The sequence below is a fragment of the Pyxicephalus adspersus genome, chromosome 11, assembly GCF_032062135.1.
Source record: "Pyxicephalus adspersus chromosome 11, UCB_Pads_2.0, whole genome shotgun sequence".
Lineage (NCBI taxonomy): Eukaryota > Metazoa > Chordata > Amphibia > Anura > Pyxicephalidae > Pyxicephalus > Pyxicephalus adspersus.
In genome coordinates this window covers 9,200,373-9,217,627 of record NC_092868.1, presented here as the reverse complement: position 1 = coordinate 9,217,627, position 17,255 = coordinate 9,200,373, and the positions used below count along the sequence as shown (strand labels likewise).

Below are 17,255 nucleotides of genomic sequence, written 5' to 3'. Positions count from 1 at the left end.
GTTGCAAGTTTTCTATTTTCAGGATTTTTTCCCCTTTATTTCATCCTGACAATCCTTCCATAAACCCTTTTCTGTGTAACAATGCTCTCACTGTACAGAGCCGGATTTATGCTTCCTTCACCCCTGGGCCAGATAGCTACCTGTGGGATTGAGCACAGCCCTGCAGCAGGAATTTGAGGCTTTTTTGTATTTTTTCTGCACCTCCCACGGGTTTGAAGATGGCTGGATGCTCTATTTCCTCCTTTTGATAAAATCCAGGGCATATGGCCAGGGCATTGAAAGCAATGGACTGTGAGAGGGCATGGCTACATTGGTTTGTAGAGGTCCATGATGATAGCAGACAAAAGCTGCATAAGAGCTGGTGGAAATGCCACCCCAGTGGGCATTGCACCCCAGGCTATAGCCTTGGTGGCCTTGTAAGATATGTGTCCCTGACTGTACAATATTAATCATGCACAGGAGCTACATAATACCGGCCTGACCAATCAATATGGGCGAAGACATTGAACCCGTAATATCTGGTGGAGCATTGGAGTTGTGGACATTGGAGTGCTGAAGTGGACATGAATGTGTTTCATATTAGGGGTCAGATTTTGTTTTGTGTTGAGGGAAGGTTAGGTGTTCTGTCAAGATAAGAGGTCAGGGGATTTTGGGTCCAGGTTTTTGGTGACTGGTTCTCTTTAAACTAAATGATCCACAGCATAATTATGTATTCTAATCTGGACTTCGAAGAAAACAAAAAAAAAAAAACGATTTCTTGTATCATTTTCAGGTTTATTAGCTTTAACATTTACACAGCTTGCAATTTCATTTTACTATAGATATTGCATACATAAATAAGTTAACACATAATGGGCTTGTCAGACCCATTAAAATAGACAGTGCTGTGTTATATGGAAGGAAAGGCGAGTCTGTGCTGCACGGTGGAGGGAGGCAGTTAAGTGAACCATTTTTGGGCCCTTAACAGGCAAATCAAGTTTACTTTATGTTGATAAATAAGTAATAAAGAAGAAGCAACCAATGAATCCAGCTGCCAGATACAGACACCTTTACCACGGCCCTGTGCGAAGGGACTCAAACTACGGGCCGCTGGAGTCACTAAGATGCTGGCTGGCTATATAACCAACCAAAACCCACTTAAAATTTACACCTCAGTGCTCGGAACTTCTTCTTTCCATCCAGACATTACTTTTGTGCCGCAATCCACCCCCAACTCCCTTTATGGTCAGCAATCTAGTAATCTAAGTACACCCGTTAGCTATGCGGGAAAATGATTCTCAACCACACCTCGTTCAGGCTACTCCTTGTCTGAAAACCTAATAATATAATAAAAATAAATATACAGCACTCTGACAAAAGTCAGAATAAATATTACCCTGGAAATTTAAATGTGATTAGTAAAAGAGGAAGCTGAGAAAAGGTAGAATTTTGGAAAATACACCCCTAAGGGAGGTTCTCTGGGTATTGCCACTATGGGTCATAAAAAATTTAAATCAAAGAAACTGAAGAAATATTTTGGGCCCCAGCTAAAGAATCAATCAATACCCTAATTGCTTTTCATTGTTCCCTGCAATTACTCTTTAGGAGATCAGCTATGTCAAATATAATTGTAGAGCAAGGTGGTGTTGGTGGTGCCCAATGTCAGTGCCATCAAGGCCAATGTGCAGTCATACAAATTTCACTGTACCAAAATTCAGATATTGTCTGAATGGTGGTATTGCACTTTGAATACACATTATAGACCCCAAAATTAAGACAGATGGTATTAGCAGCAATACTGACTGTATATATGAGCAATGCTTTTCATAAATGCAACAAATAGCAACTCTGACTTATACCCTTCAGTCTGTGTTGGGTAAAGTTGGGCAGAGCTCAACCCCGATCAACCAATTTTATGGCTTTGATAAGCAATGTTCTTCATATATTACTATGGAGAATGCAACAGACAACCAGAGTACAGTGGGCATCTTCTGGTGGATTGTCCAGCCAACTCAATGCCGGTGATATGAGCAGCTCAGCTGAAAAAATTATTTAGGCAGCATGAAGTGATGAAAGATTTATTTTTGAACTCTTAGGTTGGCTACATAACAGCAGATCAGAAGAGCGAAATATTGTACACATGTCAGCAGTATTCTAGAACATGTTTAAATTATCAGATTGGTCTACTGAACACAAAATCTGCCTGTATGTACTAGCCCTTAGATAGGAGTGAAGCACAGTGAGGAATAATCACACCTTGCCCCACTCCAGACACTCAGCCAGCCCATCCAAAACGAATCTTTTGGATTTTATTACTGGGGATTTAAACCACTATAATTTCTTGGATACTTCATTGGTTTGGATGTTGGTTTTACACATTTGCTGCACCTAATATGAGGACTCCCTACTTTCTTGCTATATGTTTTACATTATATAGGAGCTGGAACACACAAATATAGACAGGAGCAGATGTTGTTAGAGTATGCTGGATTCAAAAAACCCAAAGTATCACTTTTGAGTGGACTAAAGTTTCAATAAACTAAGCAGATGATTGTGCTCTGGCAAGTACCCGCTGGGCATCTTCTGACATGGCCTTCAAGCAGCGGGTAAGTACTAAGTAACTGGCATGGAAAGCTATTCCTCCAGTGGCCAAAGGGCCCAACAGAGGGAATCTGTGCAAGAAAACTCCTGCAACTTCCAACCCAATACCTGTGGAAGAGCCAAGCATTTTCCCAACAAGCTCCCTTGTCACTCCTTTCCCAGCGGGGCTCTGAATCTCTAACATTAGTTTGGGCACTGGAACCCCTGACTTATGAGACAAAATAGCTAAAGAATCAGCGTCTAGGCCCAATTCTTGACGATAAGTGTCCAGGCGTGCAGTCAGTAAAGATAGATCACATGCAACTGCCACTCCAGGGACCGGTACGCTAGCCACCAGGCTGGACAGCAAAGCCACTTTCCATACTTCTTGGGAAAGCGCCTCCATTTTTTTCTGAATTACTTCTGCAGAGAGGTTTGGAAGTGAAAGCATGAAAGCCCGAAACTTCTGGCTGGAGAGCTTCTTCTCCAGAAAACCTAAAAACCTATGGAATTCAGGACCAGGAATTTCATCAGGAGACAGGACAAAAACATCACTATCCTTTGCTCCTTGCTGGCTATCATCTTCCCCACAGTCCTGGACAAAAGCACTTTTCCTTCCTTCCTTCTTCAGCTCAAGAACTAAGGATTTGTAACTACTTGAAGCCTCTTGCCATGGTGTAAGGAACAGAAGAATGAAGTCATAGTGGTTCATGTGAACACTTTCTAGGTATTTCTTCGGCTGTGACTCCAAACTCTCCATCCCGGGGAGGTCCCACAGGCTGGCCTTGGGGTATTTAAGACAAGGATATTCTATAGGGTTTTCGGGGTTTCCACCATGAGCTGCTCCATCTTCTCTATCAATCAGTCCCCGAAGGGTGTTTAAAATTGAGTGACGGAAAGCAGGGTTACCACCCATCATGGCAAGTTCAAATCTAGTGTCCAGCAGAGAGTCCAGGCTGCTTTGGATGAACCTAACCATCTCTGAAATCCCTCCTCTCTCCAACGCAGACTGCAACTCTGCTATTTCTTCATAGCCAATTACTTCATACCCTTGCTGGGCAAGACAAAGGGGTCTGTGGGGAAAAGAATGTTGATGGAGATTAGTAGGGTGTTTTTTTTAAATTTTCCAGGCGATACATGGGGCAAACTGGAAAAATGTAATACAATTTACAAAATGTAATACAATACCAAGAAGAGTTTTGGAGACACTTGCTTACCATAGAATTGTGGTTGTCACTTTGCTTCCCTAAAGTGGTGGGGTCATGAATGTATGAAAAGGATTGCTGCTGGCATTAAAGTGGACAAAGCACAAGGAAACTTAAAAAAATGACCTTTAATGTTGATTGTTTATTGTAAGTAATCAATGGTAAAGCCTATATCAGGCAAAAATTGATCTGTAGGGCATGTTTGTTTGACCTTTGACGTGTGATTTAATTGTAAATTCAGATTTAAAATGTAGCTAAACAGCTTCTTACCTGCCACACTCTCTTGATGTCTTTTCAACCTCTGCCTTCAGCTTTGATATGTCCAGTTTATTTTGCTCAAAACCTGACACCAAGAACAATGGTGAAGCCTCTTCCCTGTTCATTTTGCTGAATGGCTGTATGGTGATCATTCGTAATGCAGACAACACTTCCACCCGATTGTATTCTTCCTTCATCCTCCTCTTCAGGGTATGCAAGTTGCAATCCACTTTTGTGCGTACAAGACAAAGCTTTTTGCCCTGGTTCAAAGCACTGCTAGCCAGATCGACATGAGCTTGTGAGAATTGCCTATCGGTAACCAGAAGAAGAAGGTCTGCTTCGGAGATCCACTTTTCAGGAGAGCCATCTTCTAGAGGAAGCTCCCAGAGAGTCAGACCCGGGTGGGAAGGATGAAGGTACAGTAACGGTCCATCAGGTTTGGTAGGATGCAGAAAAGCTGCTCTTGAATGTTGACCATTCTCATTGAAGCCAAGAAGAGCCTGTATCAAGACTGTTTTGCCCACACCAGGACCACCGGCAACCGCCACTGAAAAGTCCCAGCAATCTTCAGGAGGAGAGCCATCAGGATCATCAGATTCTTCTCTGTTAGCCACGACTATCTCCACTTCGTGTTCTGTAAGGCTGAGCTCAGTGAAAGTTTCCATAACCTGCGGAAAAAAGTTCAAAAAAACAATATTTTGGAATTAAAACACACTGCAGCAAGTCTGGACAAAGCAACTCATTAAGTAGTCAGTCCACTGTAAAAGCCATTAGGAAGCTAATAGGTATGTGTTCCGAAGACTAAAATGGAATATACATGTGTTGATTTTGCACAATATTCGCTTATCCCGTCCACTGGTGAACAAACCTCCTATATGGCTGCTAGGATTCATTTGGCAAGGAGTATATTTTCTTTCCAGAAATCAGTAACCAGTAACCAAAACAGTAACCAGTAATCAGTAGTAACATCTGCATCCATTGAAAGCTCTACCATAAAATGAAACTAGTAAACCAATATCATTGTGAATGTCATGTGAATAACATACCATGGAAGGTAAATAAAAACAGCAATTTGCTCCTTTTGTCACCTTCTTGAGGGATTTTTCCAGCCCTGTCTTACACAAGCTGTGTTTCATGACTGGTAGAGCTCAATAGGCTCAGAATCCCCTGAGGTTTTGGCTAATAGTCTGTACGGTCTATGAAAGAAATCAGAAGCACTTGTATATTCTATAATATTCTGTCCAGACTTGGACAAATCCCAGGATTCTGGCAAGCAAAGCAAAAAGCAAAGCAAAAAAATAAATGCCATAACCTTATGATTTTTTTAGTATTTCCTATTGGTACCAATGGTCGTTTTGAGTATACCTGCCTGCTGGGTAATCATCTCCACTAAATGGTTCCTGCATTCTGTATTCTCTTTTCTGGAATGTTTTGGTGCATCTTACAGGATAGCAGCTCAAGCAGACAATTTTTTTTTGTTTTAGATCTATAAAGTTGGAAAAGGCCAGGCTTTATTTTTCATGTGTCATTCTTATTAGAGAGACCACCAAACTCCTTGTACGCGCTCTTATCATCTCTCGTTTGGACTACTGTAACCTCCTTCTCTCTGGTATTCCACTAACTCGACTCTTTCCTCTACAGTCTATTATGAATGCTGCAGCCAGACTCATCCATCCTTCCCACCTACCTACCTATCTGATACACAGCCTTCTACCGCTCCTCTTCTTCTGCATCTCTTTGTAGTTCTCGTTGGCTTCCATTTCACCTTAGAATCAAATTCATGCTCCTGTGCTTTGCCTTCAAATCCCTCCACAGTTCTTGTCCCACTTACCTTTCTGGCCTGATAGAAAAATACTCCCCTTCGCTCCTCCGATGATCTACTAATGACATCCTCACTCATAACCTCATCACACGCACCGCTCCACGACTTTTCAAGAGCAGCCCCGACTCTCTGGAATGGTTGTCCCCATCCTATTCGGCTTGCTCCTACTTTCTGCTCCTTTGAAAGAGCCCTTAAAACCCATCTTTTCTGTCTAGAAACCCTCACTACTTACCCACCATTCCATATCCCCCCTCCTATTGTATGCTGCTTCCCCACCTCTTAGATTGTTAACTCTTCGGGTCAGGGTCCTCTTCTCTTCCTGTTTTACTGTCTGGGTCTGTCATTTGCAACCCCTGCATAATATGTTAGCACTATATAAATACTGTTTTATTATTATTATTATTATTATTAAGGAAGCATTAGAAACCGTGTCAATGTATTTTATGTTGTTTTTTGCCTTCTAGCGCCTTTGTCCAGTGGCACCACCAGTGGGTTGTGGTCTGTATTGGTTAACACAATCAGAGGGGGGTGACACCAAAATGACTGTCACCCTATCCACTGGGCACCTATCGGTAGTCTGCCTAGTGTCAGCAGAGTGCTGAAACGTTCTCTACATTCCAGAACAAGTGGAAAAGCAAAAATCATCCAGTGGGGGAAATTGTTCCAGAATCAACTATGATGAGAATTTTCTTCAGGATGTGAAAAAATTTCCCCAGCTAGGCACAGACAGTTATACAAAAAAATCTGATTGGGCGTTTAACCCTTTCCTACTCTGTCAAAAGCTAAAGTTTATGTTTCCCTTACATACACACTTTAATGAAAGGGTGCGGGATGTCGTTATATGATATAAACCTGATCATTGTGTACATAATGGGGGCCTGAATTATTAAAGGTCTGGCTCTTCACCTGTCACCCTTTGCAGGATTTGCACAGAGAAATCAATATATATTAACACAAAGGATCTTTTTTTCTTCTATAACCACCCAATGTCACCCAACTGTAATAGATTTTTCCAGTAGCATCCAATTAGAACAAATCCCAATCCTGGGTAAAAGCCCTGAAAAAAAATTATAAAGAGATCTGTAGTATGAGTTTCAAAGCAAGTATCTATAGTTAGCAATGCAATAAATCTAGGAGTCTATTTATCTGACTTTCACTGGAACATTCCCTAGTGGAGAATCAATTATTGGCATTGAAACACATAGACCTCTTTATATATATAAAATGTATTATAATATAGTATGTTGTACTATTATTATGGGCTGAAGGGCAGAAATGGAACATATGCAATACTAATCAGAATACAGGAGAATATCACAGGATGGATGCAGGGATATCGGGAACTAAATCAGGGTAATATTAGATTGTGGGGAATGAAAAATTCATATACAAGCTTGTTACATAACACTGCAGAGTAATCAGTATGTGCAATCATAATAGGCCGGGATCACTTAAATAATCAGAGCCATCTACAGTATATATATTTGTGATCTGAGCAGCTGAGATGGAAAGGGATTTATGCTCCATAGTGTAATCAGAGAAAATATTACCGGCTGGGTACAGGGTTATATCAAATATATCAGAGTAATATGTACATATGTGAGGTTATGGATCATACATAGGTCGGTAATCAGAGCCTAAAAAACATCCAAATTACATGCAATAGGCCTGATGTATTAAAGCTCTCCAAGACCAGAGAAGAGAGACTATCATGGGAGAACCTGGGTGATCCAACAAATCTGAAAAGGATTTCCTAAAAATCATGTTGGCAAATGTTTTCAATCCTTGACCACAGGTCTGTTTCAGGTTTGCCATATTGGTCTATCTTCTTGGAGAGCTTTAATACGTCAGACCCAATATTCAAATAATGCATATAGATATGAAACTATAGAATGCAGAACAAGTAACAGTGAATATACAAAACCATAATCAATGTATAGAGCAGTCTTTCTCCACTGAGGATCCATTTGAATAATTTTAGGAACCTCTGCTAAAACCAATTTATTAGAGGGGAAAAAGCATGAGTAGAAAGAGTTCCCCCTTATAGTGGTGGATACAATACCACCTTTATAGCCAACTAAATACCTACATTAAGGGGGGTGAACTGGCATACTTCTTTTATATTCTCAGTACTTATGAATACATTATTAGATGTAATAACATCATGTAGCTGACTCTACTAAGTGGGGTTGGCTCCAGAACTATGCAGATATCATCAAATGGGGGGTCAGTCAGCCACAGTTCAAGGAACTTCTAGAAACCTCTGGAGGAACCTTAGCTGAGAATGGCTTCTCTATATTATTACAAACTAGATGCAGGAATTATATGAAATATAACAGTAATGCTGCTTATCCAGGGTCCTGTGAGCTGTGGATATAGTAATTATAGAAGGGGTTCCCTAAAGACCTGAAAATTATTTCAAGGGTTTCCCCCTTGTGCAAAAGGTTGAGAATTACTGTATCAGAGTAATAGATATAGAAATGAGATTACAGGGTCCCATGGAGAAAATAAGCATATAGAATGAATTAGAATCCAGATCATTACAAGCTGGGTGCAGGATTACATGACATAGATTAATGGGTATAATAGATATGAGAAAGGAAATATACATATATGAGAGAATTACAGGACATAAAATGGGTTTTATAGGATGAAAGAGACATATTTCCTAATGTACAATTGTGGGATATGCAGAGTAAGAAATGTGTATATATAACATTGTAATCAGGGTACAGGGGAGGATTAAAGGGCAGGAGCAGGGTTATGGAAAATATATTATGGGATATGGAGGATGAAAAAGAAATATATCATATTGTAAAAGTGTTGGGTGCAGAGGAAAAAATGTGCATATATAACATTGTAATCAGGGTACAGGGGAGGATTAAAGGCCAGGCGCAGGATTACAGGAATATATATAATATAATATATAAATTATTATGTATAAAGGGTTAGAGTATAGAGAAAGAGACATATATCATACTGTAAAAGTTTTGATTGTAAAGATAGAAAAAAAGGAAGAAATGTGCATGCATAACCTGTATATTATAAAATAATGTACAATAAAAGTACAGGAGTAAATTACAGATTGGATTGCAGGAAATATCTGATTATGGGATGCATTAGAAAAAATGGACATATATAATACTATAAAAGGAATATAGGAGAAAATACAGGCTGGGTTCAGGAGTATAAAAAATATATCAGATTATAGCATGCATGGTAGAAATAAAAACATTTGCAATACAATGTTATGACAGTGTACAGGAGATTATTACAGGCTGTGTGCAGAACAAAAATTTCTTAACTTCTTAACATGGGGGAACCCTTAAAATAATTTCAGGTCTTTGGGAACCCCTTCTATAATTACTATATCCATAGCTCACAGTATATTAGTGAGGCGTTCAGTAGGAAGAATGCCTCTTACATTGCTGGCCATTGGGAAAAATGTTACCCTTACAGATAGACAAAAAGACCATTGGGGTCACCTAAACTGAGAGATCATAATTGCTCAAAGAACCCCTGGTGAACCTATGGAGGAACCCTGGTTGAGAACCCTGCATTAGAGTAATGAATAAAGCTATAAGAATATGAAATACAGAGCATTAAGGATGAATTTATACCGCTGTAATTACAATATAGGGATTAATACAGGCTTGTGCAGGATTGATATCCTAGTAATGAATATAAATATAAAAAAATAGAAAGTGGACGAACATGGGGATAATCTGCGTAAAGGCTGGGTGGAGGAATACATAAAGTTAATAAATAAACATTTCAGATTACTAGATGCAATGGAGGAAATGGAAAATAACATTGTAATCAGAGCACTGTACAGACGGGTGTTATAGGTCGGGTGCACAATTACATGAAATATAACAGATTATAGAATGTGGAGGAGAAAAGGATAGATCTAACATTCTAATCAGCCTACAGAAGATTCTTGCATGCAGGAGAAGAAATACATAACATATAACAGATTATATCATGCAAGGGTGAAAACAATATATATATATATATATATATATATATATATATATATATACATATATATATTCAGTGTACAGAAGATTCCTGCAGACAGGAGAAGAAATACATAACATATAACAGATTATATCATGCAAGGGTGAAAACAATATATATGTATTCAGTGTACAGAAGATTCTTGCAGACAGAAGAAATACATAACATGGAACAGATATGTGGAAAGAATATATATATATATATATATATATATATATAATCAGAATACTGGAGATTCTTGCAGGCAGGAGAGGAAAAGCATAATATATTATATATAACAGATATATCTGTTATATATATATATATATATATATATATAACAGATTATAATATGTGGAGGAGAAAAGATAATATATATATAAATCAGAATACAGGAGATTATTGCAGGCTGGTGCAGAATATAAAGGATGGGGGGGGGGGAGACAGGAAGAAGCAGGGGCTATTACTGATCAGGGTGGGGTACACAAATACATCAGAGTCCCCCCCTCCCCTCCTCACTGGTCATAGGGTGCAGCAGCAGCAGGTCTCCTGATGGATGGAGTGGCCCCTGGATTTTAGGGCCCAGATTTCCTCTGCAGGCAGCTCATACACAGATTTGCTGTTTGTGTATTTCTCTCCTCCTCTCACATGTTCCTGTTTTGCTCCCTCCTCTCTGCAGTGTCATTGTATCTCCTCCCAGGCCAGGCCTGTCTGCTTCTCTCTCCCCATCCAGGCATTGTATAGCAGCTGTGCTCAGCAGGCGAGTATATACCTCCTGTGCCTATCCTTTGCTGCATGCCAGGGTGTGTATAATATTATCATCATCCTGCTGTCTCAATGTCTTCCTCATCCCTACTGTTGTAGCATTGCTTGCAGGTTTATTGTGGCCCTTTTCAGTTGCAGATAGGGCCCCTGGTCTCATACAATAATTCCCCTTGCATTTTGCTGTTTCACCCTCTCATTATTAGAGCAAGGAGTTGTCATAGCATTCAGATTGCAGCTTGGGGTTTTGTTATCTTTGAAGATTTATTGTATTTGTTTGTTTTTGGGTGTTTTTTTTCAGTGTTCTAATGTTTATATTACCAAAAATATTTGTTTTGTTATCTCACTATACACAATGCTTTTAGGCATTCAAAGCAACTCGGTCTGTTTATGTCAATAACAAGATCAATTGCCTTGTCTGCTTGCAGAATCACTAAGGTGAGGCCTTTATTACCTGGAATGGCCAATGCCTAGGCTTGTGTATCTTGCCTTGAGATCCCCGTAAACCTGAAACCCGAGCAGCTTTTCTAATTGCAGCCTTGAACCCACCCAATGGTATATTTTACAGATGACCAATCAGGCTGCCCAGGACAGTTTGGGGCAAATTCTAAGGCATGGTGGGGTATCTTAGCTGATGCCCACAGGGGCTGGTCAAGATTTGCTCAAGAGCTTGTGTAACACAGAACTGAATTGCAGTTGTTTGGATACAAAATACAGCAGGAGCTGCCTTTGACCTACTTCTTCTGCTATGTGAATGGATCTCCATGGGGTCTGTTGCCTCCAAGGAAACACAAAGCGGGTTAAATGCAGCTTCGCAGACATCAACATTACAGACTTGTGTTCAAATGCACAATTCAAAGCTAATGTAACGTTTTAGTGATTGGGTTTGTATACACTTTATCAGGGATCTATCCACCTTTTCGCTGTGCTAATTTCCAGGCAGCACCGAGTGTATTTATATCAGTGTAAACACATATAATACATATAACTGCCTCCACCCCTAGCTGTGCTTTTTCATTTTCTCTTTGCTTCTGCACCCCTCTAAAAGCAAAGAAAGACACTCAGTGCTTCCAGGTATGGGTAGCATGTGACCTGCTTACCCTCATGGGTCAACTCCAGTGCATGGTGATTGGCAAGGACAATTTTAGACAAACTGGTGCCCTGGGCAGATATGAAGGGGGGATCTCAAGTGCACAGCATTCCAGCTCCTTGTCTTCCTGAAAGCTAGGGCCCTGGGTAATTGTTCAATTTGCTTCACCCTAAAACCATCCCTGGTGATTGGCCAGTAAGGGACTGAGCACCATCACATGGGTTCTTCTAATTCTTGTTTGGTGATGGCAGTCAATATGTCCTTACCCCTGAATATGTAGGTGACGCTTGGTGCAACAGTATTGTGAGACCAGGCTTGTGTGGTGGCTTTTCCCTGTGGGATGTGTCCATTAAAGTTGGAGCGCAAAAGATTGGGTTAAATGACAACCAGTAAATGTAAGTTATTTGCAGATAATAATGCAGAGGGCTACGCTAAAGCACTGAGTCTCATATATGAAAGCTCCCCAAGGCTGGAGAGGATACACTTTCATTAGTGAAGCTGAGTGATCCAGCAAACCTGGAATGGATCTGATCCAGGATTGAAAACATATGCTAACAAATAGCAAATAACTTTACTGATGAAAGTGTATCCTCTCCAGCCTTGGAGAGTATTAATAAATCAGGCCCATTGGCCTGATTAATAAATCAGGCCCACTACATATGATTAATGCCTGTAGACGTTCCTCTAATTTATCTGTACCTTACCATCTTTTTATCTTCCAGAAAGGAGTAGACATGGCTGAAGTGGAGATAGCTACAGAAGCTTTGTCTGGAGCTCTGGACTCGGCTGCTCCAGAATCGCTGAGTTTTAATATTGCCATCATCGGACCTCGAGGATCAGGAAAAACCACACTAGTCCGATCTCTTTGTCACCAAACAGAACACTTTGGTCCTAAGTTCTTGGACTCGTATTTTAGAGGAGAAGAAGGCTCCAATGAAGTCGCATGCCATTCTTACCCTTCTCTACCCAATGTAACTCTTCTAGACTATCCAGGGTACAACCCTGACGATTCTCCTACTGCGTATCTGGATGGCGTTAAACCTGAAAATGTCCACTTCCTGGTATTGACGGTCGGGGAGGTCATCACCGATTTTGACCTGCAACTTTTAGGAGCCCTCAAACATTTAGGGAAGCCCTATTGTGTGGTGCAGACCCATATTGATCTTACTCTGCATACAGAGAAGAGGCAGCAAGGGAAGAATTACTGGAGAGGCCAGACACTTTTGGACTTAAGGGGGAAAACAGAAGAGCGGCTGGGTGGAAGCGGGCCTCAGGGTGCTCACATTTTCTTGGTCGCCTGCCTGGAACCCCAGAACTTTGACTTTGTGGAGATGGTGGATTATATTGAGAGGGAGCTGCTTCAGTGGAAAAGGTGAGAGATGAGGGCCACACATAAGACATGTTTATCTATTTGTTTCCAAAACTTAGAGGAAAGAGCAGATCTAAAATCCTCAGTGCAGGCAAGGTCCCGGCAAGCATTGTTTCGTCATTGACTAGGGGGTGGTAATTGAAAGCAGCAGTTTGGTGCTCATTTCAAAAAGTCTGCTTCTTCAATGGGTGAAACCATCATAATTTGTAACTTCCTTGACTTCAAGTGGGAAGGTCATAGCCCACGATGCAGACCGACACGTTCACATATGTTGGCAAATATTTTGGGCAAGTTAGCAGGTGCTGAAACTACCATTCTAGATATGAAAGTCCTGCCATTCTTTTCATCATTCCAAGGCCGTGGTTTTTGGGCACTTCTTGTTCGAAGGTATTGTTTTATTATAACTTCTTTTTAGATAACTATGGTCACCAGTTCAGGACAGATCTTCTTCCTCCATGTTTTTCATGGTACTCTATGGAGGGAATACCCAACGTGGATCTCATGTGCTCCAACATAGATCTCACGTACCATTGCCATCTCTTACATAGAGGAACATATGCCCATCATTTATTATTTTCACCTACTTGTCTCGGAAATTTAAAATCATACCTGTAATATCTTTAAAGCTCCAGTCCCTATTATTATAGAGTCATATCACATCATGCAGGAAACTGATCCTTTGCTTGCAAGGTGATACAAAAAGTGTCAGATCTTGGCCAGCAGTTGGATTTAGGCTGCGTACACACGCTCAATATTTGTTTTTGGAAAGGATCTTTCACGATCCTTTCCAATGACAAAAGACTGGACGAGTGCTGTACAAACAGCATTGTTCTGCTCTGTGGAGAGGGAAGGGGGAGAACGACGGGGCAGCACCCCGCTGTGTTCTCTCCTTTTCTTGTACTACGATCGTTCGTGGACGGATCCATGAACGACAACGGACGAGCGCTGTGCACACGTCAGATTCTCATCCGATACTAGCCCCGAGGTGATTATTGGACGAGAATCATCTGAAGTGTGTACGTAGCCTTAGACTTTGGGCTGCCATTGCCTGACCAGACCTATGGAAATCAGGGGAAATGTTGAAATCAAAGTGTGGCAAGAAATTTAGCATGCTATAACATTTTAGGTTTGTAATGTGGACTATCTTGCTTTTTGTGAGTTCTTTGCATTGGAAAGTGAATATATCTGCTTTTGTTTCCAGGCCAAGTAGTCACAGAGCAGATCCTCAAACTCAAGAACTAGCGTCGGTCTTTGAAGTACAGTGTGATCAAGAGGGACTGTCTGAATTCTGCTCTCTCCTCAGCATCTTTATAGACAATCCTCCTCCAGTGTCGGCTGTGGTTGGTATAACTGGCAATGATAAAGGTTGGATTCTTAGTGCCCTCTGTGAACCTCCACTTTCGGGACTTGTCGTTAGATCCCTTCCAGGTCCAGGTACCCCACCCATGTCTGTGGAGCAGTACTTACAGAACTTGCAGACAGAAGCTTGTGATGTCTACTTGATTGTAGGCTCGGGGATGGACAATAGTTCTCGTGCCACCTTGGTTGAAGCCCTGGTTGCAGCTGGCAAACACTGTATGCTGATTGGTGGGGATGAAGAGAGGAAACATAGGTTGGAGACCAAAGGGCATGTGGAAGGTGGGAAAAAATCAGAACGCCATGGGACTGATTTTCCTGGTTTGAGGGTAGCTTTAGAAAAGGGAGCTCCTCAGTTAGTCAGAGAGAGGCTTCTGCATTCCATCCCGTCCATCATTGTTCAGTTGGTAAGGAGAGAGCGAAGAAGGCTCATGATGGGCATCTACGACCTCTGCCTGGACATATGCGCCAAGTCATCTGAAGGTGAGCTTCCTGAAGCTTTGGCCAAACTTTTATCTGCTCTTACATCATTCTGTTCCCGCTACGGACTAGATGACGACTCGCTAACGCTAATATCCCAAGTGACTGGCTGCAGCTCCGAGGATTTACGCACCGAGATTCAATGCCCCCTGGCCCAAGACCCAAGTGCAGAACAACTGCTGCAGATGGCATCTCAGCCCCTTTCTATATCTGAGCTGGTCTGGAGTTACATCCCACACTGGGGAGGAGGAGAAGAGGCCCCTACCAAATTATCCTACGAACGCACCTACCGACTTCTGGTGGAAGCCATTTGGGGGATGGCGGAAGATGCAGAGCGGGTGCTGCTTCACGGATGCACCAATCAGAAAGTGGCCAAAGAACGGACTGCTTTCTGCCACTGGCCTTGTGTGTGATCTTCGGGATCCCTCCGGGACCTCCTTAATGGAAGGTCCATGCACTAGCACACCATTATACATATATGCTTTGGTGCATCTTTGTCTAGGTGGGAAGCATGGCGCTGTCCTTCACCCCAGTGGTAGTTCAAATATATCAAATAATCTGCAGTTTTTTGGGTGCGGATTGCTTTCTCAACCTAAAAGTATATAGTGACAAATGTTGATGTATCAAATCCATGGTCTATTGTAGAATTTCTGTTAGAATAAGTGACTCTTTGTGTAAGCTATAGGCAAGGAGAAAGCAAGAGGGGTTGCTCTTGGTGGTGAAGAGGCCCTGTCTGTGAGCAAGAGGAATAGGATATAATACCTGTAAATAGAGTATTCCTGTAGGCAAGGTAGCTCTTCAGGAGGTCAGCATGCCTGAAATAAAACTATATAATTGTAGTTAGGGATATTCCTATTAAGGCTTGTGATACAAAGTAGATGGATGGAGCTTGGCCTACACTATCCAAGCTTCCAATCTCTTGTCTTAAAATCTGATTGGTTTTTGATATAATTATGGCCCCTGATAGGTGGAGAAAACACGATTTGGTATAGCTTGCAGTACCCCTTTAAATCTTTATGTGTGGGTAAGATAAAGACCCAGCTTATCTTTAATTTGCACCTGAGCATGTATGACAATGGTTATATTTTTGCACTTTCTGCCTGTAAATAATAATTCTGCAATACCCTGTGATTGGAATAATTGATGAAGGAGAACTGCAGATGGAAAAGATCATATTTATTTTCCCAAAAGGCATCCTCAGCCTATTGGCTACAACAGTATTGGAATCTATAGATAGAAATGGTATGATCTGCCTGACAATTGCTTTACATTCACGTTTATACACCCTGCCTATCAGAACATGGAACTGACACGCCCATTGCAAGCCAAATGCCAGCTTCCAGCAGGTGTGTGCAAGTACAAACTCACATTTGAATGCCATAGTTAAACCAAATGATATATTTGGATGATATCTGAGTGATATCTTTTATATATTGTTTTTCAACCTGATATATGCTTCATTTTATTAGATTCCCATTACCTACAAACCAGGTTGGTGAAACATAGAGGGCACAAACTCCAGCCCGCCATTGTTCCTGGATGTGGATTTATCTGTCCTTAGGCTTCAGGGAAATATAAAAAAGTCACAATGAAGGATATATTTTTATAGGCAAAAGATGAACCGGCTGATAAATTATTGTTATGAACGCTGCCACATTTTCATGTGCATTTCTCCTCCTTATCACCCATCGCCAAAAAACACTAGAAGGCGACCAGATCTGAAAAATGTGCCTCAATTAACTGCTAAGCTTAATATTTATTTAAAGCTGTCCCCCAGACTTCCCTCCATTCTTGCACTGTTAGAGGCTCTTGAAAATAAATTGTTTATTCTGATTTCTCTGTACACTGTGAGCTTCCCACGATGCATTAGAAGCTGGAGCAAGTCTGATAGACCCCGCCTCATTTTCTGGTTGGAGGACATTTATCATCATCGAGCTCCCCCCTTTTATCACGGAACCCTAGCATCACATGCAGGCGTTACCTAGGACATTTTGCATGCACACATGCCACCTTTAAACCACCTGACGATGCACAGAGAAAGGCACAAGTATAATAAAGTGCATGTTTTTTAAATCCAGAAGTGTAAATGGGCCCTAAAGATTTTTATTATGAGATTTCCTGTGTGACATGCTGATCCCAGCTCTTTCAATATGCGTCGCTGTGTTTTCTATATTAAAGATTGTCTCTTGACAACAGCATGTCCTTGTAGAGGGGGTGGGGGTATCGCTAGCAAACAGATGTGCGCTGTTGTGAGCACGCCTGTGACACGGCTGTCTGGTTCTCTTCATGTTTCTCGTCATAGTAATTTGCTCAATAAAGAAGCTGCTGGTAAAATATGACGTGAGTGCTGTGATT

The 17,255-nt window shown here is 41.2% G+C and overlaps 2 protein-coding genes across 2 annotated transcripts; one reads left to right on the top strand and one right to left on the bottom strand.

Annotated features, from left to right (window-relative positions):
- Positions 1-753: 753 nt before the first annotated feature.
- On the bottom strand, positions 754-10,517 carry LOC140341429 (interferon-inducible GTPase 5-like). The gene is made up of 3 exons (XM_072427204.1): positions 10,363-10,517; positions 4,035-4,690; positions 754-3,632 (listed from the first exon to the last, which is right to left on the bottom strand). Exons 2-3 carry the CDS (start codon positions 4,685-4,687, stop codon positions 2,519-2,521), a joined length of 1,767 nt encoding a protein of 588 aa, XP_072283305.1. The 5' UTR covers positions 4,688-4,690; positions 10,363-10,517; the 3' UTR covers positions 754-2,518.
- LOC140341428 (uncharacterized) lies at positions 10,383-17,236 on the top strand. Its single transcript, XM_072427203.1, has 3 exons — positions 10,383-10,603; positions 12,418-13,067; positions 14,266-17,236. The coding sequence occupies exons 1-3, from the start codon at positions 10,400-10,402 to the stop codon at positions 15,311-15,313; spliced, it is 1,902 nt and encodes a 633-aa protein (XP_072283304.1). The 5' UTR covers positions 10,383-10,399; the 3' UTR covers positions 15,314-17,236.
- Positions 17,237-17,255: the final 19 nt, after the last annotated feature.